This window comes from Sander vitreus, chromosome 10 (assembly GCF_031162955.1).
Source record: "Sander vitreus isolate 19-12246 chromosome 10, sanVit1, whole genome shotgun sequence".
Taxonomy (NCBI): domain Eukaryota; kingdom Metazoa; phylum Chordata; class Actinopteri; order Perciformes; family Percidae; genus Sander; species Sander vitreus.
Window position 1 is genome coordinate 35,029,092 of NC_135864.1, and position 25,228 is coordinate 35,054,319.

The 25,228-nt window shown below is 41.9% G+C and overlaps 2 protein-coding genes across 7 annotated transcripts in view; both read left to right on the plus strand.

Annotated features, from left to right (window-relative positions):
- Positions 1–252: 252 nt before the first annotated feature.
- il12ba (interleukin 12Ba) lies at positions 253–3,777 on the plus strand. Its single transcript, XM_078261292.1, has 8 exons — positions 253–589; positions 1,253–1,343; positions 1,432–1,716; positions 1,843–1,948; positions 2,297–2,529; positions 2,669–2,841; positions 2,990–3,111; positions 3,570–3,777. The coding sequence occupies exons 1-8, from the start codon at positions 536–538 to the stop codon at positions 3,613–3,615; spliced, it is 1,110 nt and encodes a 369-aa protein (XP_078117418.1). The 5' UTR covers positions 253–535; the 3' UTR covers positions 3,616–3,777.
- A 7,353-nt stretch (positions 3,778–11,130) lies between these two features.
- Positions 11,131–25,228, plus strand: part of ebf1a (EBF transcription factor 1a) — a 55,677-nt gene continuing 41,579 nt past the window's right edge. For all 6 annotated transcript variants that reach the window (XM_078261287.1, XM_078261286.1, XM_078261291.1 and 3 more), the window contains exons 1-6: positions 11,131–11,500; positions 12,305–12,461; positions 13,435–13,498; positions 14,292–14,347; positions 15,640–15,713; positions 17,165–17,233. In XM_078261287.1, coding sequence (XP_078117413.1) covers positions 11,367–11,500; positions 12,305–12,461; positions 13,435–13,498; positions 14,292–14,347; positions 15,640–15,713; positions 17,165–17,233 — 554 coding nt within the window. In that variant the 5' untranslated portion in view covers positions 11,131–11,366. The remainder of the gene's footprint in view (positions 11,501–12,304; positions 12,462–13,434; positions 13,499–14,291; positions 14,348–15,639; positions 15,714–17,164; positions 17,234–25,228) is intronic.

A 25,228-nucleotide genomic window follows, 5' to 3' on the forward strand; every position in this document is an offset into this window, starting at 1 on the left:
GCATCTGTTTTTTTATTATTTCTGTTTCCTTAAATAGGCTACATGAAATGTAACACTCTGAAATGATGCAGGCCTATGTCGTAAGAAGAAGAAAAAAGCCTGTAGCCTGATGGGAAGAGTTCAAAGAGGCTCTGGGGAAAGGCTTGACATTAGCTAGGTATTGGCCGCAGATAGTGTTATGTGTCGAGCTGCCCACAGGTGCCAGTGTTACCAAACATCCTGACTAAAATGAAAATGAAAATGAAATGAGAGACCTACCAGACTGAAAGTAAACAAAGAGGCAATGCACACAATACAGCTTACGTTAGCTAAACAACAAAATAAAGAGTACAAATACCCAAGATTACTCTAAAATAGAAGTTGCGTAGGTTCCATAATAGCTTCAGCGACACTAAGGGTCCTGAACAAAGAAGTAAAGTGAGGCAGTGGAAGTGAGTAAAGGGATGCTGAATACGTCTGTTTATACAGATGACTGGCTGCGGAGTTCCTCTGGAATGTTCTCTTGTTATAGTCAATATGGGGAAGTTTGGCCAGCATGTCAGACATAAAAGTCGGCCAGAATCCCAGAACTGGAGAGATGAATGCCAAGGTAAGAGGGCTTTTGATTGATTTTGTCAAGTTGTTGTTTAACTTTATTTAAAAAAAATAAATAAAAAGATGCGAGTGGAATCCATTATGAACAGCAAATAATTGAACAATGTTTAGCTGCAGGTTTAAAATAAAAAATAGAAATGTTAATGCAAATAAATATGTAGTATGTGCGATTGATCTGGATGTTTTCAGAATAACGTGATGGAAATATGTTGTCAGTATCATCAAAACAATTCTTCTTTTATATAGGCCTACATGTAATGTGATTAACTTCCTTCACCTGGATAAAAACATAGCTAGGGGCTCTTTGTAACTTTGGTAAAGGTAGTGAGTTCTAAATGGGTCTTGATTTTAATTCTATTGATGCGAGTGTGATTTGAAGCTGTGGTTTTAGCTTACACTCTTAGTTGAGATTTTGCAATCTCTTTCTTTATTTTGGTTTTATTTATTATTTTGCTATTATTTAGATCATTTCTATGTTATTATTATTGTCGAATTCAGGCATTTCAATAATTACATTTACTAATTACAACATCAATGTATAGTTTTTTTTATATCATTAACTCAAGATGTAATGTCTTGGGGTCCCCTTTATTTCCCTTGTGCTCTCTTTCTGTCACCACCTCACTTTCTCCCTCTCTGTCTTCTCTTTGTTATTCAGATGGAGGTATTTGTCTGGTGTCTGTTTGTCTGTGTATTTCTGCAAGTCAGTCATCAAAATCCAATGGACCTCTGGACTCTGCTGCCCCACAGTATGTTTGATCTCTCTGAAAACATTACTCATTCCAAGTTTAAATATTCTTTCTTAACCACTTTTAATTCCTGTGTGTACTCTTTTAGTTTTGGTTGTGGAGGTGGATGGCACGGAGGGCCAACAGCCCCTGAGCTGCCTGGAGCTGCCAGACGAGCTCATGGCAAGAGACATCAAGAATGAGGATATTTTTTGGAGAAAGAACGGGTGGAAGGAAGAACAGAGGGGAAACACGTATCTGCTGCAGCTGGAGGAAAGCTTAGGAGGGGGAAACTACACCTGCCACAGCAAGGATGGATCACTCCTCAATCACACCGTGGTTCTGATCCAAGAGGACAAAGCTATCAGGAGAATTCTTATGAAAAGTGAACAGGGTACGGTCTTGTTTCAAATGTTCTAAAACAGCTAGATATGGGGATATTTTAAAGTATTTCTGTATAGTCTGTTTTTTGTTGTTTTATGTTCCCATCTCTGCATGTGTATGTTGCTTCTCTCATTAGAAGGTTATTTAAAGTGCTCCGCTCAAAATTACAACGGAGAGTTCCACTGCTCCTGGACCTGGCACAGCAATCGTGTTGGCAAAGTAGCATTCATCAAAGCTCAACGGTAAGCTCTCAAACTGCCGAAATGTTTTCTGTCTCGCTCTCCAATAATAACAGTGTTCAGACTCGTGTCAGAGCTGAGACTACACAGTGACATCCATAAATACCCCTTTATGAAAGGAGACATAACAAAGTACTTTTTTAATGTAATTTAGGGATCAAGGTCCTGTCTTGGGATCAGATTTCATGTAAAAATAATACAGGTGTTAAAGCTCCTGAATTATATATGTTTTGCTCCTTCAACTATTTGTCTAGGAGTTGTTACAGCTCATCCATTACAAAATCAAAGCGAAACTACAAAATCAGTGTGTCATCTGAATAAAAAGTCAAATATGTATGCTTTTTAATACAGTGTATCTGACACCCAGTGTTCTGTGGATGAAAGCGGCCAGCGTTGGACATGCTCTTCAGGTCAGAGTAACTTCAACTGTTCAGTGGACAACAACGGACACAGGGTTGTGTGCCTGGAGGAGCAGCACTGCCCCTACGCTGAGGAGAGCCAGCAGATCCACATCAGTGTCTACCTGAGGACGGAGCACTTCCTGCTGGAGAACTACTCTAAAGGCTTTTACCTGTCAGAGATAGGTGAGACATCTCTGTGACTGCCAGGCGTTTTTATTTTTCTGCACACAATACAGCATTCTCTTTCATCTCTTTGTATTTCTTCCTGTTCCTCTCTTCGTTTTTATCTCCCTCTTATCTGTTGCTCTCGCCCCCTCAACAGTGAAACCTGACAAGGTGAGCATTGGTCAAGTCAACACCACAATGATAGAGTGGAGTTACCCAAGCTCCTGGAGCAGCCCCTCCTCTTACTTCCCTCTTACTTTCGAGATTGCACAGCTCAGGGGGCGATGCAAAAAGTGTGACAACCCGTGCACTGACTCAAAAGCCACTAAGGTAAGAGGGGGGTAGTGAATTGAACTGTGGAGTGAAAGAAATGTCACTTCAAATAAATAAATGTCAGATGAAAGGAAATCCCACAAACCATGGAAGAACTACACATGCAAAAATATGTGATTTCATATATGATATTTTTATTTCTCAGACCTCGACAGTTCCCTCTACCAACATTTGTCAGTTTGAAGTCAAGCACAAGGTTAAGGCCGTCTGTGTCCGGGCTAAGGATGCTCTCTGTAACTCCCAGTGGAGTGAGTGGAGCTATCTCAGGTTAGTGCCTCCCTGTGGTGTGAAGTTGGAGATCCAGCATTTATTCCCCCTACAATGCTTACCGGTTCTTCTCAGTGTTTTCCCACCTTGCCAGAGAGCCGACTGTCCCCGTGCCTGCAAACCAAACTGTGTATATGTTCTCAGTAGCTTTAATTCTCTGTCAGATTGTATGTACAAAAAAGACGTTTTCACTGCTTTCTGTGGTGTGTTTTGATGGCCAAAGATTCTATAAAAACAAATGGGTACATCAACTACAAGAAGGTGATAAAATGTGAGAATATACTGTATTTTACTCTTTATTACATTTTGACGGCATCAAGCTAGATCTCAGGAACTGCCAAGATGTAGGTTGTAACAAGTGCTAAATTAAAACATTTTACTTGATTGTTTGAAAGATAGTTGTAAAATAAGAGTTACAGAGTCACACTCATTTCCTTATATATTATATTCCATTACAGATTGAGGAGACACAAGAAGAACAAACGTCAGCAAAGCAAAAATTGAGCTTAACAGAAGAAAGAGAATCCCAAAACTGGATGTCTCTTAAAATGTTATGTTTATTCATATGCTTTTATATATTTATATTTATTTGATCTTATATCATTTTGTTTGTAATATGTCAATATTCTTAATTGTAATTGAAGAAATAAAATATTTAACACATTCTTTTTTGTTGCGTGTCCTTAGTTTCCCAGTTCCAGTCAGCAGCTTCATCTTTGCCTCAGCCAGAATTAGAAGAAGTGATAGTACCACATTCTCCTATTACTTTTAACAAGGCCTGTAGTAGAGAACAGAAACAAACAAAAAATAGTTTTTTTTCTATTTGACCAATAAAAAAAAGGTTTTAATGTCATCAGCTGCTCAGAGTTGTATGACTTTTCCCTAGGTGAGAGTGTGGCTTTTGATGGAAACTCCTTCTCACACTGCAACAAATTCCCAAACTTTGAACTGTGTCTGGTGCCTGCTTTCTGGAAGAAGATCTGGAACAGTTGGTATTTCTTCTGTTGCATGTCATGAGAGACACATCTAGTTTTAGTGTTGTTTTGTGTTCTTCTCCCATCCCTCTCTTGCTCTTTTGGTCCTTCTCCCCCTGTACAACTATGGATTTGTCAGACTTACCATTCTCTATCTGATTTACATCTTAAAACAAGTTAGTTAAGTAGTTAGTCACAGTTTTACATTGCAGCTGACAAACAGAAACTTAAAAATCCAGTGTTCAAATTGCAGCTTATAAACTGATCTAAATGAGGTAATGGAACAGTCTATTGAGAGTCCCTGAACTACATACCGTTCTGAAACTGAGCTCGCAGAGTTCCTCAATATTCTTTGTTTCAAACGGCCCTATGAGCAGACTCTCACATGCAGTATATTGACAGTTAAGTGCTAACAGCAGGGCATTGACATTTTAATCACAAAAGGGGCTGATGTGTCTGCTATTTTCTAACAGCATCAGTCAATGCTCGCATCTTCAGTGGACTTTTCCCTCTGACCGCAGAGGAAATGTCTTACTCAGCCTTACCATAAGAGTGATTGTGGTTTAATCACAGTTCACAAACAGCATGACAGTATATTAGCCCAGTGCTTGTGACATAAATTGTGTGCAGTTCAACCAAAAAACTTAAAATGGCAGCAAACCAGGGCAGGTTGTGAGGCAATCAAAATTGTAACTAAAACAAATTGCATGCTGTTTTTTCTTCCTGAAATCTATATAATCATACAGTCGCAGATTGTTAGTGGATAAAGTAATTGTACCAATAAAACAATAACAATAAAGATGAGAAATGTTTGTCTTGGGACCAGACCAATCTGTGAGCTCATGTTTCATTTGCGATTTGGACTGGCAATGTCAGGCTAGAGAAATGTTACTTTGTGGTCCAAATGTGTAGTATTTTATCTCTAATAATGGATCATTACAAATATTACATTTATTCACATTTTAAATCCCACTGTAGAACAAGGTGTGCCTTTGACACCAGTAATCTATGAAAGCTGAATACATGCAGTGAAAAGAAACTTTTAGTTCCAGTAATTGCACTACAGCATTATTTTATTAGAACTAATCAAACTTTTGATATAAAAAGCAGATCCAAAAAACCCAAAATACCAGTGCATTATTACCGAAGTTGATAGATCTATATTACCCAAATACCACGTCACATGTATGAAAAGCCCAAACAAACAACATCTCACCTACACAGAAGAGTAACGCCGTCTTCCCGGTATTGGTGTGTAACTCGGCCGGTCAGGAGGTTGTGATGAACCTTCTCTCCACTTCCTCTTCATAAAGAGCACAAGAGCTTAAGTGATGTAACCACTTTCAGGTCTGATAAACTGCACATGTTTATTTGTTTGCTTTATGGTACAGAGAGCACTTGACACATTTTTGGGAAATATTTCTACTTTTTTTGCCTCCATTTCCCCGTGTAAAGGGAAGTACAATGTGATCTACTGTAACTGCTGTAATGCTGTGTGCCACTGTTGAAAGTGAAATGTGGAGATCTTCTTTATCAGTATATGTCCATAAGTCTCCTTGTTCAAATGACAGATCAGTCTAAGGTCATTTACCTTTATATTTAGTTCTGATATTAAATAATGAAGATACAGTACAGGGCTGCAACTCACAATTATCTGAAAATCTGACAATCGTTTTCTCAATTAATCGATTAAAGATGCAGTAGGTAAGACTTATAAAACTCCCTTTCTGTCATATTTCTGAAACTGACCCTATGTTCCAGTAGAACTACATGAAGCAGGTCATTTAGAAAAGAAATCCGGCTCCTCTGGCTCCACCTACAGCCTGGAGAGAAATTTACAGAAATCCACAGCTCCCTGTTCAGATGGACCAATCAGGGCCATGGGGGGGGTGTCTAACTGCGTGTCAATCACGGCTTATGCATACGCATTCATTCTCCCTTGTGGGGGGAGGGGCTTAGGAGACCGTTTTGGGCTTTAGCGGAAAGGGGGGAGGGACTGAGAAGTTGTTGATGTTCAAATTCTTTGGCTAAGTCCTGGATCTTCACAATCCTACCTACAGCTCCTTTAAACATTTTGTCTGTAAATTGTGAGAAAATAGTGAAAAATGCCCGTTCCAATTTCCCAGGGCGCAAGCTTACAAATCCAAATTTCTTGTTTTATGTGACTGACATTCACAAACCCAAAGGTATGCATATTACTATCATGCATGACAAAAACACAACAAATCCTTACGAGCAGGAACCAGGGAGTGCTTGGCATTTTTGCATAAAATATTACCAAAACGATCTATTTAACGACTAAACGTTTACAGTATGTTTAATGGGATAATCTTAATTAAAAAAAATCTATAAGCTACTACAAGCAGCGATCCATATCACTACATTGGCATGAGCCATATGTCTCAGGACAAAGCTCACCATGGATAAAGAACTGATAAAAGAAGGGAAGTGGTTATGTGCTGCAGGTAGGCAGCTGAAACAGGGATGAAGATAATGGACATTATGAGTACTGATGAGTCAGCCGTACCTTGACTCTGGTCTATTGTGTGCAGCGTGTGTCAGATTATTGGAGGTTAAAGAGTACAAATGAAGTCAAAGTGTTGATTGTTTTAATGCAGCCGTCAATACACAGTCCTGATGATGACGCTTTATTGAACTCTTTTTGCTGAACAGAAGTGGTAGTTTTTGTGGCCGAGTCATTTTTGCTCTTTTAAGTGCTGAGTATGAAACTAGGGGAAAAAAGCTCACTTCAATTTTGAAGATAAAATGTGTTCAAAAGAAAACATTCAAAGCTTTTATGATGTTGTGCTTTGGCACTGAGTAGTAGCACTACAAGACCACAACATGTTTTTACATATGTGAGAAATGTGAACATATGTGATGCAAGAAAAAGTGAATATTTTCTTTTTTTTTTAGAAAAGGATAGCATGAAAAAGGTTAGCAGACTGTGATCCATGTATTTCCAAAAGGGGCTGCTGGGTAAATCTGTTCGCTCATGGCAGAAAAACATACAACTGCTGCACAAAACTATTCATTTTTTCTTCAAACTTTCCACTTATCTAAGCTTAGCTGGATATACAATCAGGTCCATCAGGCCTGTTAAAATTATTTAATACAACAACAAAATGAGTCTTTGGCTGAACAACTTACACGAGATATGCTACTTAGCCACTGCTTTGTTTTAATGGGTCACAAGCCAAAGAGGTTGGGAACCACTTGGAGTAGCAAAACTAGTCAAAATGAAGTTTGAAATGTATGACATTTTATTGATTTTTCATGAAAAACAATTTAATTTGTTAGAATTAAAGCACTTTTAGTACAAGAACAACAAAAGCCTACGTTTTAGTCCTTTTGCTGAACACATAGCTGAACTGAACTGTCTAAAGCAAATGGAGAAGTTGCCCTCTGCCTAGTTATTACATGATAAGCTTTCCCTACAAAAATGAAAGAATTCATACCCATCATTTAGTTAAAAAAATCGAAACAAAGACATGAATTCATTCAGAACAAGAACATAAAAAAACAGGAACATTTGAGAGCATCTGGTAAATCCCCCTTCAGTTTATCTTCTGGTCTCTGTATGACATAAATTACATTCACAACTTGTTTTCATGAATCCACAATTTCATTGCCCTTGTCCACATTTGTTGACCATGTTGATTAATGGTAGCAGAGAAACAGCAACTTGGACAGATGGCATTTATCTGCATTCCACTTACTATGCAAGTGCGACATTTGAGAAAACAGGGGATTTAAAGTGGACGAGGAATCTTGTCCATGTAGTCGTGCAATGTCCTTTTAAAGCCACTAGATGGCAACGTTGCACCAAATACAGGAAGTGTTTCTTCGAGTCTACCAGTAAAATAGGAGAGGTCATCATTAGGAAGGGCCACATATGTGTTGCACAGAAGGGGGGAAATAATTGATTACAAATGGTTATGTATTACAAGTACAAACTATTTCAAATTTTTTTGCCCCTGATTTCATCTTTAAATAGTCTTTTTTTTATTCAGTTTAGTAGTGGTAAAATATTTCCTTGCATGTTTTAGAAACTATACACACTCATGATAAAATTGTTTTTTAATGTAGGTATCAAATAAATTTTATTCTGCTTGTATCTTGTCCACATATTTAAATGATTAACATCTATATTTGTCTTCTTTTATGTCGACTAGATAGCATATTGTTAGACATAAGGCCCATTCTCATAAGCATATGCCTGGTTTTTACAGCTAGTCATTTTTATGAGTCTTCAATTCAATCAGGCCGTTATTATCATCAGCCCAACCTTTTGATTTAAGAGAACATCTGGTGGCGGACTGCAGCGCCTACAACTCCTTTCTGATCACTTCAAAATGTTTATTAGAGTTATAACGCACGGTGTTTTTACTAGCCTTCCCATATGTGGACACTTGAATGGAAGTCATACACACAGACACACACACACACACACGCGCGCTTTTACATGGTTTACATTCCTGCCTGTGCGTAATGGCCAGAGATATTTTGCAAACCTTTATGTCTGGGTGCCATGGAGTTAATAAATCACAGTATTAACATGGCTGGATCATCAGGCCCCAACTGACAGCTCTGTTTTTGGATACTGAGACGATGATATTTGGGCTAACAGTGTGTGTTGGTACTCGGGGATATAAATATATGCCACCCCAAGGGGCTGGGGGGCTCGGGTGATCGCGTTGGCCCGCATGCCGACCAAGGCAGACAGGATCATAGCGAGAGAGCCGGCCACAATCAAACAAATGTGCTGAAGGATAGCGCTGAACGTGTGTGTGTGTGTGTGTGTGTGTGTGTGTGTGTGTGTGTGTGTGTGTGTGTGTGTGTGTGTGTGTGTGTGTGTGTGTGTGTGTGTGTGTGTGTGTGTGTGTTTGAGGCAGTGTGAGAGACATTTTATCTCACGTTGCTTTTATTTATCACTATTTATTATATCGTGTATTCACGTGGTGGGGTGCTCACATTTCTCCTCCCGAAGCAGGAGACATAAATAAACATCTATAGACAATGATGAGATGATTGTGGGGGTGTGGTGTCCAACCTTGACCGCTGAGACTCTTCTCTCTCTCTGAGACTGCTGGCTGCCCTGGGGAGGATGATATGTAACTCAAAGAAATGTATAACTGCTAAAAATGAAAGTAAGACTCGTTTTAGATTATTAGAATTACAGAAATAAAATTCTATTACACAAAATTGTGTTCTTAATTGTGCAGTTTTACTAAACTGTGATCATAAACTTGTCAAACTGATTCATTTCAACAATTCCTGATAAAATCTTAATTTTCAAAGATGCCCCCCTGATAAAACAAACCGTCAAACTGACTCTGTCGTTCTTTCCATTTCATTATAATGAACCAAACCGTACTTATTGAACAGATGGCCCCCAGACAATTAAATTTGACAATTTAGAAATGACTTTGTAATGATAGGGGGAAACCAGGACTGATGGAGAGCATGTGGAGAGCTGTAACATGCTCACTCTCTGCAAGCTGGACTTGGCTCTACAGTTTTTTTCATGCATGTGAGCCCACCGTGCAGTTTCATGGTTCTGTAAGCAACCATGCATGCACATTTTATTTCACATGTTTGTGTGTTGTTTGTTTTTCTGTTATTGAGCATTTTTTGGACAGCGGGACACAGTGCAGTTTAGCTATAATCCTCATATTTATGTTGGATTCAACACTTAGTCCCGCAAGATTTATGTAATGCATCTAATCAAAGCTAATTTCAAACCATCGGGCTGTAACAGAAAAATGTGCGCAGTGGCTGCCAGGCTTCTTGTGAGCTGAAACTTTCATAAGCTCATAATCTGCAAGAGCTGATACTCTGAATGAGCACTTGGACTGCTCAACACGGTTGATTCAGTTCTTATGGGAAAACACAACATTTACATTTCATTTCAAATGTTCAAATTACGTGAGTTTTGTATTTTTGTACTCATGCGCAATGTGGGAAATTCACGGGTGTTCATTTGTTAGTGTTGAATTAATTTGACACATACGCACAATTAAATGTGCACAGATGTGAGTGGTGTGACGATTCCTCAAATGGTTTCCTCTGATTGTGTTGTTCATGTTTTTGTCATATACTAATGAGGCACAAATCTGCGTTATCTGATGCGCGTGTAAACATTGACAAACATGATCGAATTCTGTTTCGTCTTGTTTTGCAGACAGTTGCGGGCACAATTTCATAGCTGCAGCTAGAGTGTCAACGCAGCAAACAGACCATGTATATGTCACAGCCAGCCCGGGTCTCCTCTTCACTCTGCCCCTTAATCTCAGAAGGCAAACTGCATGTTTAATAGTCGTGAATATACACTAATTGTCAACTTTAAAGACATGCACAAAAAGACACACACGCGCGCGTACACACACACACACACACACACACACACACACACACACACACACACACACACACACAGCCCGCGCACACAGTGCACAGCTTCTGGCTAAGTGGCTGAGGCGGGGACAGCAGGCAGGCGGGCGAGCAGCGTGCTGGTCGGGTTGGTGGACAGCTGATTGTCCGTGTTATTAACTGTGTTTGGGGGCGTACCTGCTCGCTTTGTATACCACGCCTACCTCACCTACTAGTTCCCTCCTGTTTGGCATCCCAGAGATGGTCTAAAGTGATTCCTCAGGGAAGAATAGAGCGCAAAGCACCCGAGCAGGAGCTGAGCACGAGCTGACGAGGAGCGGAGTCGCTGTTGCCCAGGACTGCCTCTTAATTGCGCGTAATCTTCCGTTTCATTCATCTGAACAGAGAAGACTTTAAAGAGAAGGAGCGAAGGAGGGTGAAACGTGTTTCATCTCCTTGGTTTTCTTTCTCACTGTGGACTGTTTGTTGCAACAAAAAAAAGCAACATTTTGCTTGTGTTTTTGTCAGCTGCACCTTGATCCGGGGGACTGTCGCCAACTCAGTGCAGCCTCTTATCCTGCGCTTCCCCTTTCATCGCTCTCAACGTTGTTCATCTTCACAGCTACTGCTTCCCCCTTCTTTTTCTTGTGGAGTCGCTGACATGAGGTGCAGCTAACCCTGGATGCTGACAGCTCCCCTTTTCCTTCCACATGTCGCATCTTTTGTTTACTTTGAGAAACACACGCGCAACTAAACGCCAAGTGAAGTAGACCACGCCACTTTGCTCCTCTGACAGCGCGATCAAACAGACGAGGAAGGGGAGGCAGGAGAAAGGAGGGAGCCAAGGAGAGGAGGATAGAGAGAGGAGAGAGAGTGAGAGAGATAGCGACAGTGTGAAGGTGCGTTTTGATGTTTGGCATCCACGAGAGCATCCAGAGGAGTGGGAGTAGTATGAAAGAAGAGCCCATGGTGGCCGGGATGAATGCGGTTCGGACATGGATGCAGGGCGCCGGAGTGCTGGACTCCAACACAGCCGCCCAGAGGTGAGCCTGAGGCGGCCTTGGCGCTGCGCTGTACCGGGGCGTGGAGACCGGGGGAGAGCACGTTCAGATCTGCGGTATTAAAGCATCACTTGGGGCAGCACGAGTTCCCAGAGGACGTATAGTTGGATAACCACTGTTCCTGCTGGCTTTAAAGTTTTTAGCTCTAACTCCAACATGATAATACTGTATGTGGCTCAGAGGTTTAGTATATTTCTGAACTGAAAGCACAGTTAACTCCAAGCACTTTCAGGTTTACAGGGTTTAATGTAGGCTTGGATTAACTTTGGTCTTTTGGAAAGTGTGCTATAAGAGTGTGTTTAAGATCGTCACCTTACTTCGGTGGTAGTTTCCTCTTTTTTGGTATAGGTACTTTTTGCATACCGTAATATTTTTGTCCAGCTTGAATTCAGCAGTTCTTTTTCTCTAAAACGATCAAATTAAATAATTTATTATAAAACAAGTTGGTCAAGTTTAAAATAAATATCATACTTCTATCGACAGCAGCCTTGCTACCATGAAAGCAATCGCCCTTTCCAAATTATGATTGTAATATAAATTAGCATAATTAATCCTTTTAGGCCTATAGCGTAATATTTTATTATTTTATTGTTAATTAAACTGTAATGGGCGTTTGTGCGCATCAAATTAAATTACATGTGGGGATTTTGAAATGGACAGTGACTGAAACATAATAGACTGTAGATTTAATTTGAAAAGCAGATGTGCCATGTTGCATTTGTATTGAATGCATTTATTTTAATTGCCTTCGTGGTGGATGGTGCTGGTTTGTGCTTGTGTCCGCAGCGGAGTGGGTCTTGCTCGGGCACACTTCGAGAAACAGCCGCCCTCCAACCTTCGCAAGTCCAACTTCTTCCACTTCGTCCTGGCTTTATACGACCGACAGGGTCAGCCGGTGGAAATAGAGAGAACCACCTACATTGACTTTGTAGAGAAGGAAAAGGTGAGTTTGCACATTTCACAACAAACAAAAAATGTTCACCACTTGATAGTGTTTTAATCAAATCTTTCAAATAAGCTTATAATGCGTGTATTTTAGACTGATGCCCGACACACTGGACTGTTTAGTCAAAGTGATAAATGACCAGACGCAGCAGGGATCATGGGTCCTGGAGGCTTTTCATGAAACATTTACACTTCTGTTTATTTTAGCTTTTCTTTATAATTTCAAATCATTCGAAATCAATTTTAAACTAATTTATTTAAAGTTGTAAATCAAGCGCAGGGACACTTTTGCACCCACACTGTTCATAGGCTATTGACTGATATTTTTATGACAGTTGAGCACAGCGTGTTGCCTTATTCCTGCAGGTGTTGTCAGATACGATATTTAATTTCCTAAACAAACATCAATATTAATGTTTGATACGTCGATCAGGTGTATTATTGATCTGTTTGCAAGTGGCGTTAAAAGTGTTTTATTCATCAGCATTTAGTATCGACTTATTTTTTATTAGATCCAAATGTCCTTCTACTGTTGGTCAGTGTTATTAACACATTTTAATATTACATTACATACACGATTCATGATTTATTGAATATATAATTAATAAACGTCAATGTATTCTTTTTGAATTTGTTAAATATCTTTAGTAACATTCTAAACAATTTCCGTTTACATTATCGGTTAATAAAGTTGTAAACAGGCCTAATTGTAAAGAACGTTTTTTTTTTTTAGCTCCAAAATATCAGATTATTGAGAAACTCAGTTTACAGAATATATTTCGTCAAATAACGTCATCAACAGTTGTTCAAGTTACAAACTAAACCTTTCTTTCTTGCTTTCTGCATTTGGTGTGTGTGGATGATATAACGAAGTCATTTCAACGGGGTCCCATTTAGAGAGAGCTAACACGTTAAATAAAAGTCCCAGGAGGAGCTGCTCTGACCGCCTGTGTTTGGTTTAATTTCCATAGGAAACGACGGGGGAAAAGACCAACAATGGGATCCATTATAGACTTCAGCTCCTCTACAGTAACGGTGAGTTCAGCTTCCATCATGTTTCTGGAGCAATACAACAGCAGTGAGGGAATGATACGGCAAACAAACCAAACGGGTTTTCTTTATGTATTATTTTCTATTCATCCTGAATGATTAGTGCTTTATAAAATGCTTCAAATGTTGCTGTACACATTACTTTTATTATCAATATTATATTGTTATTATTAGGCTATTATGATGATTATGATTATGATGATTGTTCTTCTTCTTCTTCTTCTTCTTATGATTATTATGATTATTATGATTATGATTATGATTATTATTATTATGTATATCTTCTCCAATAAGAAATATTATTATTATTATTATTGTTGTTGTTATTATTATTATTATTATTATTATTATTATTATTATTTATATCTTCTCCAATAAGAAATAAACAACCAAAGCAGAGCAATATAAAATGTTTCCCATCCTCCTTTTCAACGTTTTTTTTATATATATATATAATTAAATTATATTGATTATAAATCAGACAACTGTGTGGTAAGTCCATGTTCACAATTACGTTCTTAATACATGTTTTTAGAGATAAAATCAACAGGGGTAAAGAAAGTAAATTAATATTTGCAGTTCCAAGCATGCAACAAATACTGAAAGTCATTAGGAACAGTTTGGACTCATTCAGTTTCTATGAGGCTCCTCAAAGGGGAAGTCAGAATGAATAGAACCCGTGATCTAAACTATGCCCCAGAATGGGGAAAGCTTTGCCTTAGATGTGATATGAAGCCTCCTGGTTCCATTTGAAGCCGTTCTCTCTGTCTCTCTGCAGGGATCAGGACAGAGCAGGACTTGTATGTTCGTCTCATTGACTCTATGACTAAGCAGGTAAGAGGTTTGCGTTGAAGGTTCAAAGAATTAAACTGTGGATCAGTTCAGTGGTTGTGTTGGTCTGAATGTTGCCCCTACCTCCAAACGCCTCCCCCCCTTCCTCCCCCCCCCCCCCCCTACCCCCGCTGCATGCCTGTGTCTGAGACCCTCAACTTCAGCACAGCACAGCCAGCTTGATAAACGACCTGTCTTACCTGTGGAATACATTTACAGAGGCCCGGAAAAGTAGAGGACATGTGTCCTCATAGTCTACCTCTGCACAGCAGCCAGTAAGTGCGGATGGTGTGTGTGTTTTTACAAGCGTCAGGCAGTATATATGTGTGTGTGTATGTGTGTGTGTGTGTGTGTGTGGTTGTGCACCTATGGTGTGTGAATATGAGGTGCAGAAGCAATTGTGTGTTAGTGTTATTGTTTGAGATAGACAGTGATGCATACCAGCGTACTCTTTGAGGACCTTGACCCTCATTTCCTCAATGTGAAACAGAACAAACTATCCCAGAGTGTGTTATGGCCAATTCAATCACACAAAGAAATACAGAGCAGCACATGTGGGCTGGCGAACACTGAGGGAATTCTCCATTAGGATGACTTAGATACGACTTAAGAAAAGCCTCTTCAACGCTGTTTTGAAATCAGGTCTTTTGTTTTGCCAATTTTGCCTCTAATGCCATTAGGTATGAAGAGAGATTGCCTTCAAATGAAAGGAGTAGGAGGGGATGGTGTGTGTGTGTGTGTGTGTGTGTGTGTGTGTGTGTGTGTGTGTGTGTGTGTGTGTGTGGTTGTGTGTGTGTGTGTGTGTGTGTGTGTGTGTGTGTGTGCAGGGTGATCACAGCCCTGGAGAGCATGTTGAGTGGGTAACCAGACTAGATTTTTGGACGCTGTGCTGTATGGACCAGATGGTGCACTATACTCCAGTCTGGCAGTCCAACTGCTCACTGTACACAGCATATAAACATACATGCACACACAAACACATATGCACACACAGGAATACACACATGCACGGGCACACACACACACACACACACACACACACACACACACACGCTTTCTCTCTTACTGTCTCTCTCAGAACAGAGCGTTCCTGTTCACAAGGACTGGATTCCCATGACACACACTTTTGCCAGATAGACAACGCCGCTCCCAGATGAAAGACACACGTTTCTGTTTTTTATTTTCCCTTGCATCATGGCTCATTTTTTAAAAAACTTTCAGCATGCCACATAAAAAAATATATAAATCACGGTTATTTGAATTTTCTGTGATTTCTTTTCCTCTTCATCCTTCAGGCTATTGTCTATGAGGGCCAGGATAAAAACCCAGAGATGTGTCGGGTCCTGTTGACCCATGAGATCATGTGCAGGTAAGACAAAACACACCCAGCTACAGGTCCAGTCGATGCTTTATAGTCTGGATCAAGACAAATGTTTTTCTCACATTGGAGGTGTGTCTGTTGGTGTAAAGAGGGGGCAAATACATGAGGAACACTGCTAAATTACAATAGAAATCTTATAATTTTCCTCAAAGTGGGTTGGGGAGATTGGCCCTGGCCTATTTCTTTTGGTAGGGATGTGTGTGTCTGTGTATATGTGTCTTTGTATATGTGTGTGTATCCCTCTCATGTTCAGCTAATTAGGACAAGGAAAAGCTCATTACTCAAACCCATCCTCCTTAGTCTGTGTAATACATGCAGTTTGCTGTGTCCTGACAGTGAGCTATGTGCAGAGGGGGACGGACTCGGATTACACATAAAATATAGACACACACATTCGCACACACACACACATACACAAATATACTAAAGCAAGCAGAGATCTCACAGGCCGTCACATGCATTTACAATCAATAAATGCATCACACAGCATGTGATTGTCCCTCACAAACCAACCTTCTAGAAATACATGTAGAGTTAGATTTAGAGAAATTGCTGGTGGCTAAGTGTAGCCACTTCCTGGTTATCACACAAGGCAATTTAGACCACTTGTTTTCATATGCTGCAGGAAACAGGCAAGATCAGAAATCTGATCTGGCTCTCCAAGCCTCCTGTCCTGAGGGACTCAAGAACGTAGGGGGGGTCAATCTGTCTTTCTCCATTTCCTCCCACACACATATAGTAGATGCACACATGTAGTCAAACACAGGTACACACAGACGAGCAGACAGAGAAGAAAAGGTAGACACGATGATACTTTTTGGGGGAAATAAGGGGGCTGACGGCACACAACAATGCTGTTACATTGTGCTGCAGTCAAATGATTCAGAAAGGACTCGTCACATCAGTATGCAACCCCCTTCTACCCAGCATGCACTACTCCCCAGGTCCAGTGGGACCACTCTGTGACCCACTTCTGAGAGAGAGAAAGAGCGAGAGAGAGAGAGGCGGGATAGAGGGAGGGGACGAGCACTGAGGAAAAATAGAGAACATAAGATGTCTGGTTGTGTGATGTCTGACAGAAATGGAGCTAACCTGAGCCCTGGAGGCTAATTCAAGTTTGTATCCAGCCCCATTCAAGCTCCCTGCTTTAGCTCTTCTCCTCATCCAAACTTCTCCTAAAATCACCCCGCTGATCTCACCTACTGTAGCGCTAGAGCCCCGGTCTTACCTCAGGAAGCCCAGCAGAAATCCAATTCACGTTGTTTCTGAAACTCTGCCAAAGTCTCACGCCCTTTTACTCCTCTTTCTCTTTCCTGTACGCTCCTCTGACTTCCTCTCCCTCTCTCTGTGATGTACCTTATCTTTATTTCTCTGTGGTTCACATCTCCGTGACTAACTCCCCTTTGTCTCTGCCCCCCTCTTCTCTCGCCTCCCTGCAGTCGATGCTGTGATAAGAAGAGTTGTGGCAACAGGAACGAGACCCCATCAGACCCTGTCATCATCGACAGGTAAGCAAACTTCGCCCTTTAACCTCAGCCTACGTGATGTTTCGCTGTCATCACAAACACAGCACATATGACGGCCTGTTGGTGTGGACAGGAACTGTGTGCAGAATACACGGGCAGCAAATGTTGCACAAACATATTATAGAAATGAAAAATGATGACAAGATGTGTATATATATTTCCAGTGGGGTAAGCTGGATGAAAGCTATTTTGGACATGTGATTGGGCTGGGAAAACTAAACCTGCAGGCCTAATAAAGCAGGCCACAGCAACCATAATCGTCTGTGTGTGCAAAATGTGTGAAACAGCAGTAAATAATATTCCAGTGGTGTGTGTGTAAAGTGGATGAGCAATCACAGAGCAGCTCTGCTTCAAGTGTGGTCAAACAGTGTTTGTGTGGTTGGGCTGATGACTTAGCTGATGAGCTGTTAGGGTTACAGCTACAGCCTGGCGTGTGTGTGTGTGTGCATGTTTCTGTGTATAAATCTCACACTTGGCCGGGTGTGGTATACTGAAGCTTGTCTGCCGCTTTTTGACACTGGCAGATGCAGTCCTGCACACACACACACTTTTCTTTGAGTGTATACCTTTCTCCTGCCGTCATAAACTACCTCTGACCAATGCAGCAGCTCACAGGATTTACGGTCAGTCTGAAAAAAGAAAAGCCCTGTAGATTTACAGTCCGGCCTGTGCTGTTAGCATGTGCGTGGCACACACGTGGACGAACAGCGGGAGGGAAATTATTTGTTTATACTTGACCAATTGTTGGCAAATTTCAGGCTGAAGTGATTTTTCTGTGGTGTATCACCTTTTGTGACTGTATTTAACCTTTCCAAACAACTGCATTATCACGTAGTGCATCATAGGTTATTTAGGTTTTATGTCTGATTTGAATTTGTCACATTTGAGTGTATTTGTGTGAGTGTTAATGAGGCAGTGACCTGTGCTATCTGATGAACACAGCTGGCCTGTGCTCGCTTCTGCTCTGTCAAAAGCTACTCTTTACCTGTGTGTGTGTGTGTGTGTGTGTGTGTGTGTGTGTGTGTGTGTGTGTGTGTGTGTGTGTGTGTGTGTGTGTGTGTGTGCGCTCGCCACCCCTGTTCCGCTCCAGTGAAGCGGAAGGCCTCACCTCAGCGCTCCCTGAGACAGCTGCACCCCACCACGTGGCCTCTTACAACACGCCTGCCCATCACTCTGTGCCATATTTCAGATTTTTGTTTTTCGTGTGTGCATACTTGTTGAATTTCTCATCTGTGCACTCTGTCCCTCTGTTTCTATGGGCGCCATCCTGGTGACGATTAAACTTTCCATTTAGTTTGCCTCAGTTTGAGCATTTCCATCTTGGTGAAGCAGGCTGATCTCTGCTGTGAACAGCTTTCCCACACTGAGCATGTGTTGTAGTCGCTCGCTGGCGGTATTCCCCCGACACCCAGTGGCTCAGGTGTGAGGGCAGCATTAACGAACAACAAATTAGAACAGGGGGAGGGAAAACAACAGCAATATCTCTGTTTTCCTCTCCAGCGAGCACTCTTTCTGGACAGGAAAATAGGTCAGGTGAGAGGAGAGCGAATGGCTTGCTTTAAAGGGAGGACTGAAGGGGAATAAGGAGAGGAGGGTTTATACGTTTGCTCATTTAGTACCAATATTTTCTTGGCAGTTGTAATAATCAGGGATTCATAAACAAACAAAGAACTGTGAGGGTGAAACTGACTCAATTACCACAAGTTCCCCTCCTTCAAATTCATAAAGAAATACCATCAACAGCCCCTCTCCAGCCTTGAAGTTATTTAGTTCGTTAAATAAGGGCTCGTTAGCCCTCTGCTGTTTCGCAGAGATGATTAGATTTTACAGCCCTAATTAGCTGGGCTAGCTCTAACTCTTCTGGAAGAGTAATGGGTCTGATTGCCTAATTAGCTCTCTCTCGTTAAGATGGGAGAAACAGGCCACTGCAGCAAAATCGCAGGAATGAGAAAAAATAAAGTCAGCTAATGAGAAACTTATTTGATTGTTAGGAGAACAAATCTGGTACAGTGTGGATCGGCAGCGCTCTGGGTACTGTACTGGCTCACCGAGAGAATCTCTCTCACCCATCGCTTTATCTCATCTTTGCTTGGGCTTAAAAGCGTCTACAAGGAGCAATACGATGCAGATTTTAATTATGAAGCATATTTGTTTAGGCTATGATAGCAAAAAGCACTTGAACACTTCTTAGATTTGATAGAACCATCCGCCACAATCTGCCCTGTTTTCATGCTGTTTATAGTTTAGGACTACATGTTTATACTATATGTAGCGTTGTCATCTCTGACTGTCTCAGATTTTTATTGTCCTTCTGATCTGAATCAGTCAGTCGTGAAGATGAAGACAACTCATTCCATATTTTGTGCATTTAACCTCTGATGTGGTGAATTCTTGGAAATTCAGAGAGACCTTGGCATGCCATGCTGTACCTGTGCTTGACACTGGGCAGGCAAGCAGCTAAAAGGTGAGAAGCTAGTGTGTATTTTCCCCAGGGAAACATGTTCGGGCCACTTTAGCCTCTTACAGAGGCAGGATAATATGAGGGGAGCCCCTCCCCCCCCCCCCCCCACCTCCACTTCCACCTCTCTCCATCACTCCTGGTTAGTGTGGGGTTAATTAATGCAGCCACTGCTAGTCAGTCTATCATGTGCCTGGATGGGCCTCAAGTCACAAACACATTTCCATTTCACCTGTGTACACCTTTGCTATCTCGCTCCATAGCTTTTCTTAAATGGGTCTCACCACACAATAGATTTTTGTTAATTTACTTGCTGCATCCATATAATTGTGGACTAATCTCTCAACCTGACTTGCTTTGGGGGTATGACTGTCCCTCCGGCCCCATGTGTCCTTGCTTGCCTACTACCACCTGTGTCCCATGGCCCTTTCCTGCCCGGCCAGCTCCCCCAGGCCTGCCACAGGGTGTCTCTCAGGCAGAGAGAGCCTCTTTGCAGGGGGGAGAGAAACTCTGTGACTACAGATAAGGATCCACTGGATAGCCCTGCATTTCCCATGATCCCCCTTTCCAGTGCGGGGAGGGGTGGTGGGTGTCAAGTTTACATGCGCCAACAATGTTATTTCAGGTTTATAGCTGTTTTTGAGTGTGTGCTTGTGTGTGTTTGCGTTGTACACACTCCTGCAGTCCGCCGTTGATGTGGGCCATTTCCTTGCATGCGTGTCTGTGCTTGTGTATCCGCATCAATGTTGGTTATTTCCTCAGGAGTGTGTGTGTGTGTGTGTGTTGATAGAGGCCATTTCCTGGTGAGTGTGTGTGTCTTGAGTGAAGAATGTCGGGCAGGAAGTGCTCCTCCCGGGGAGGATGATGTCATGGCTGACAGTTTCCTGTTCTGTGAGCCAGTGACTCTCAGCTTCACGGTGGGTAGTTAGCACTTGTGGACCAGGTTTTGCTTCATCTCCCGCCTGCCGTTAGTCTACACCTGCTTTGCTTTTACACCAGATTGTCACACATCTGGAAGCAACAAGTAAACTTTGCAATGTCTTGAGGATTGCATTTTCTAAGCTAATGCATTTTGATGCATAGCTTGTTGGTCACTCTCCCCCTCGTTGTCTCCGTCTGTAGTGGGGAACCCCCTCATTGTTTTGGTTGTTATGTTTGGATGCACTTCCTGGGGTGAGAGGTCATGTGTTGCCTTGGCTGGGCTAACGTGCGCTAGTGAATAATGTATGTCATTGACTTTATGTCAGCCCTGCCAGCCCCCCAAGCCGAGCCCACCCATGTTTAATTCATCCATCTCATTTGTGTGTGTGTGTGTGTGTGTGTGTGTGTGCGTGTGTGTCATTTAGAGGCCCAGTCTGCACCTGTCCAACCATTAGCCCCCTTCTCATTTGCATTTGATGCTAATGTGGTTTACTGGCAGTGCCTTCCGTCCCCTCAGCTTAGTTTCACTTTCATATCCATGACTGTGTTAGTGAGAAGGTGAAAACTTACACTTACAGTACAGCTATCCTACATTCTTTGGACTGTTGATGTTTCTGACGTCTGAATGTTGAGGTTTTCATTAATTATTTTTAAGTCCTGGGTCTGCTTTATTTTATGCAGGATAGTCATTCTTTTTCCCTTTTATTCCTTTTATTGCGTCTCTGATCACCTACCACTAGCTTTAAATTTCCCTCCGAGACAAAGAGAAGCTAGAAACAGAGTCATGAGACAGAATCTCTCTTTTGGTGTTTCTCTTTGGGGGAGGAGAGCTGTTTTCAGCACAGCCTTTTTCTTCTTCTTCTTTTTTTAGAAGATTTTTGTTTTTTTACACGTTGAGTGCTGTTTCTGTTGTGTAGTCTTGGGGGGCTGCAGCTGCATTAGATGTTATGTGAGGCTTTGAAAAGGACTGGCCCTGAGCTGGTTATGGTGTTTGTGCAGGGCTGAGGGGCAAAGAGGCAGAGTTGCTGGCTCATCGATATGCAGGCAGAACTCCCCTCCCTCAGGTGTTGGCTGCCTCACAAATCTGCCTCACATAAGAACACACAGACACACACACACACACACACACACACACACACACACACACACACACACACACACACACACACACACACACACACACACACACACACACACACACACACACACACACACACACACACACACACACACACATAGACACAGATTCAGCTTTCACCCTCAGATAAACTCATACACAGTACACAAATACATATGCAGAAGCACGCATGCGCACTTATAAGAATCCACAGGCTGGCAAAAATATAACACATACACACACACACACACACACACACACACACACACACACAAACACACACATTGACCGGCAGCTCTCTGCATCTGTTTGGTTGTGTTCTTTTTTCCCTGCGGTGCCCACCCCCCCCCAGGGGTTGGAGGAAAGCGCAGCCCCAGGGGACGGACGGCTGCGCTGATTGACAGCAGAGAGTTTGGAGGTCGAGATGCCTCTAAAACAGCGCTGCCTCTTTCTATCGCATCCAAACCTTCAGCACTCTCACCCCCAACAACTGGCTCACACCCCACCAAAAAGGAACACATCATTCTCAGAGTAAACAGGGATTTGTTTCCATGAAATGAAATATCAAATTAACACAAGCTGTTTTTGTTTTTTGGTGAGGAAACAACGAGGGAACACACTGGAAATAAGTATTTGTAATGCTTAAGTTTGTGTGTGTATTTGTGTTTTTAATTCTTTCCCCCATAAACTTAACAGAGCTGCTATCACACTTTATAGGTAGTTAAGCTAATGCTCCCCAGCTGAATGCAGGTAACAAACAGTTTATTAGGTCATATAAAATGTAATTTACAAATGTCAAAACAACAAAAGTTCTGGATTTCATGACATGAGGAGTTTTTTTGGCGAGCGCTACTGTAAATAACGCTGTTGTAGCTCTTTTTTCTCTGCAAACTGCTTTGTCATTACTGCTTGACATTCCCTGCTTGACCTGGCCGCTCTCCTTGGCCATTCCCACTGCCTTTGTGTCAGTGTTTGTTCTGTCCCAGAATGAAGGGGTTTGGCCGGCCAGAGCTGACCCAAATGAGTAGCGTCCTACTTCTCTGAGAGCTATTTAAGACATTTTTGGTGTTGGAAATTGCAGGACGGAGAGATAGAGATAGAAGACTTAAATAGAATGAGGCTATATTTACCATATGAAAGGTCTTATGTATGACGTATGGACGTGTGTGTGTGTGTGTGTGTGTGTGTGTGTGTGTGTGTGTGTGTGTGTGTGGTGCTGCCAGTGAGGAAAGGGTAACGTTTTCCAGGATTTAGTCCGTGACTCGCCCTCAAAGATGCGCTCAATTTGCTTTTCAAATGAGGCGTGAAGAGTGTGAGCGCGTGCCTTTCGGTGTAATGCTATACATTTGGACGTGCATGGTAATGTGTGTGTGTGTGGCATGGGCAATGCTTTGTTTTCTCAAAGCTCTGATGTGTGTAGACAGTCGAGTGCACGGCCCACTAAATGCTCCCTCACAGCCAATGTGTTACAAGGCTGCCCGTGTTGCTGCTCGTAATTGAATAGACACAGCAGCTCCTCTCAGGCCTACTCTCCTAGCAGGCTGAGTTGGTGTGTCATCGAGCAGCATAGCTTCCAACCATCCTAAACTCAGCCCTCACTGATGATTCATTGTTTACCAATTATTTCTGCTAAGTGAGAACCCAGACTGTTCACCTCATGCCAGCTCCATATACCCCCTAACCTGGCGTCTCACTTCCTATCAGCCAGTTTCCATCCCTGCCCCTCTTTTAGCGCTTTACCTCAGCTCTGTAGCCCAGGATGTAAGTCCAGGTGTCCAGGATGAGTGCTAGTGACCCACTGCGCCCGAGCAAGATGTATAGTCTGTTGATTGTTCTCCATCAATCTGTCCAGGAAGAATGGATCGCTGGCCAGGCCTGTGAGCGGCGCTCTCAGTTTCACACGCCACAATGGAAGGAAAACCTGCACTGCATGGGGGAGACAGGGAGGGAGAGATATGGAGTGTGATAGTTGTCTTGGGACTCTGCAACATAGGATATATTCTGATTAATATTATGGGAGATTTCTGCTGATTTCAGATTTTAAATTTTCTTTTTTTTTAAACATAAAAAAACACTCATACTCTGGCACCTATAGGCTATTTAGTAACCGTATCATTATTTCCAAGTTGAACCATTTCATATCTGCTTATATATATATATATATATATATATATATATATATATATATAAGTTTTATATATAAGTTTTGTGACATTGAGTTTGACTAATCTGAGCTGTGATGTTAAGAGACAAAAGGAAATGTTCACGGGACTATCGCTGCCGTAATTAAACGTAAAGCAGCGACGTCAACATGCAGACAATTATGGTCAACAGCATGGTTCGATCAAGGGATAATATATTCTTACATTTCTAATATATTCTTTTTACTTTGCATTAATCATCAACAAACGAGACCCGAGCACATGTCACTGTTCCACTTCAAAAAGCCGAGCTGAATTTAAAGGCCTTTGTTTGTGTTTATGTAACTGATGAGGGGAGACAAAGTAAGGCGTAGGCAATCGACTGAGACACTTTGTTGTTTTCCACCGCCTCATCCCCTTTGTGTGTGTGTACTGCTAACGGTTGTTTGTTTGTTGGTTTGTTTGTTTACCGAGTGGCTTGACCTCACTTTTCTTCTGCGTCTCCTAATGTGTTTGTCTCTCTGATATATATCTCTCTTCTTCTTCTTCTCTCTCTATCTGCCCCTCTGTCTATGTGTCTTTTCCTTTGGTCCTCCCACTCAAGACTCCAGATTTAACTCTGAAGGTTTTTTGGTTAATCACACATGGAATCTTCCCCTGAGTTTGGATGCTCTTCCTCGGCAGCGTGTTCTTCCTCGATCTGTGCGTGCGGTGCAGGAGAGAGTCCCGCTAATTATCCCCGTTATTGGCTTCTCCAACGCAGAGGCTGTGATTTACATGAGGTGACATTCAGTTCAAACGTGCAGACCTTTGCAACCTTTTTCTGGAAAACAATTAACAGCGCCGCTTTCTCGTCTGCCTCCCTCCCATACGCTCTTTTTCTCTCTCGCAACACCACTCCCTCTCTCTCTCTCTTCCTCTGGCTATTGTCTTCACACAAACAGAGAAGATTTACTGCCAAAAGAGTGAGGGGTGTGCAAGGAGGTGTAGCTGTTGGTGTATTTTCTGTAGCAAGTGATTACTTGCTTGTTAATTGACAGTTATTCTTTGTGGTAGATATTCAGAAAGGAGTAGGCTAAAGCTGGCATTGGCGAAGGTATTCACTTTGCTTTTGCAGGATTGTAGCTGATTGCAGTCCTTAAATTGTGTCACATTTGCACAATAAAAACCCAGTTTTTTTCCGACTCCTCTATGTTTCTGCCTCTGACCCTGGAAAATTCAAGAAACACACTATTACACAATGGTACGGACAGGCATGTAGCCCACACACGCACGTTCAAACACAAAGACAAACTTACAAGCGTGCTGTTAATGAAGCTCGTCTCTCTTCTGTCATGACG

Bases quoted from the DNA above. Each gene is read 5' to 3' on its own strand.
- il12ba (XM_078261292.1), top strand. From the start codon at position 536: ATGTCAGACATAAAAGTCGGCCAGAATCCCAGAACTGGAGAGATGAAT. The intron at 590-1,252 runs GTAAGAGGGCTT...TTTGTTATTCAG, and splicing joins CTGGAGAGATGAATGCCAAG to ATGGAGGTATTTGTCTGGTG. The intron at 3,112-3,569 runs GTTAGTGCCTCC...ATTCCATTACAG, and splicing joins AGTGAGTGGAGCTATCTCAG to ATTGAGGAGACACAAGAAGA.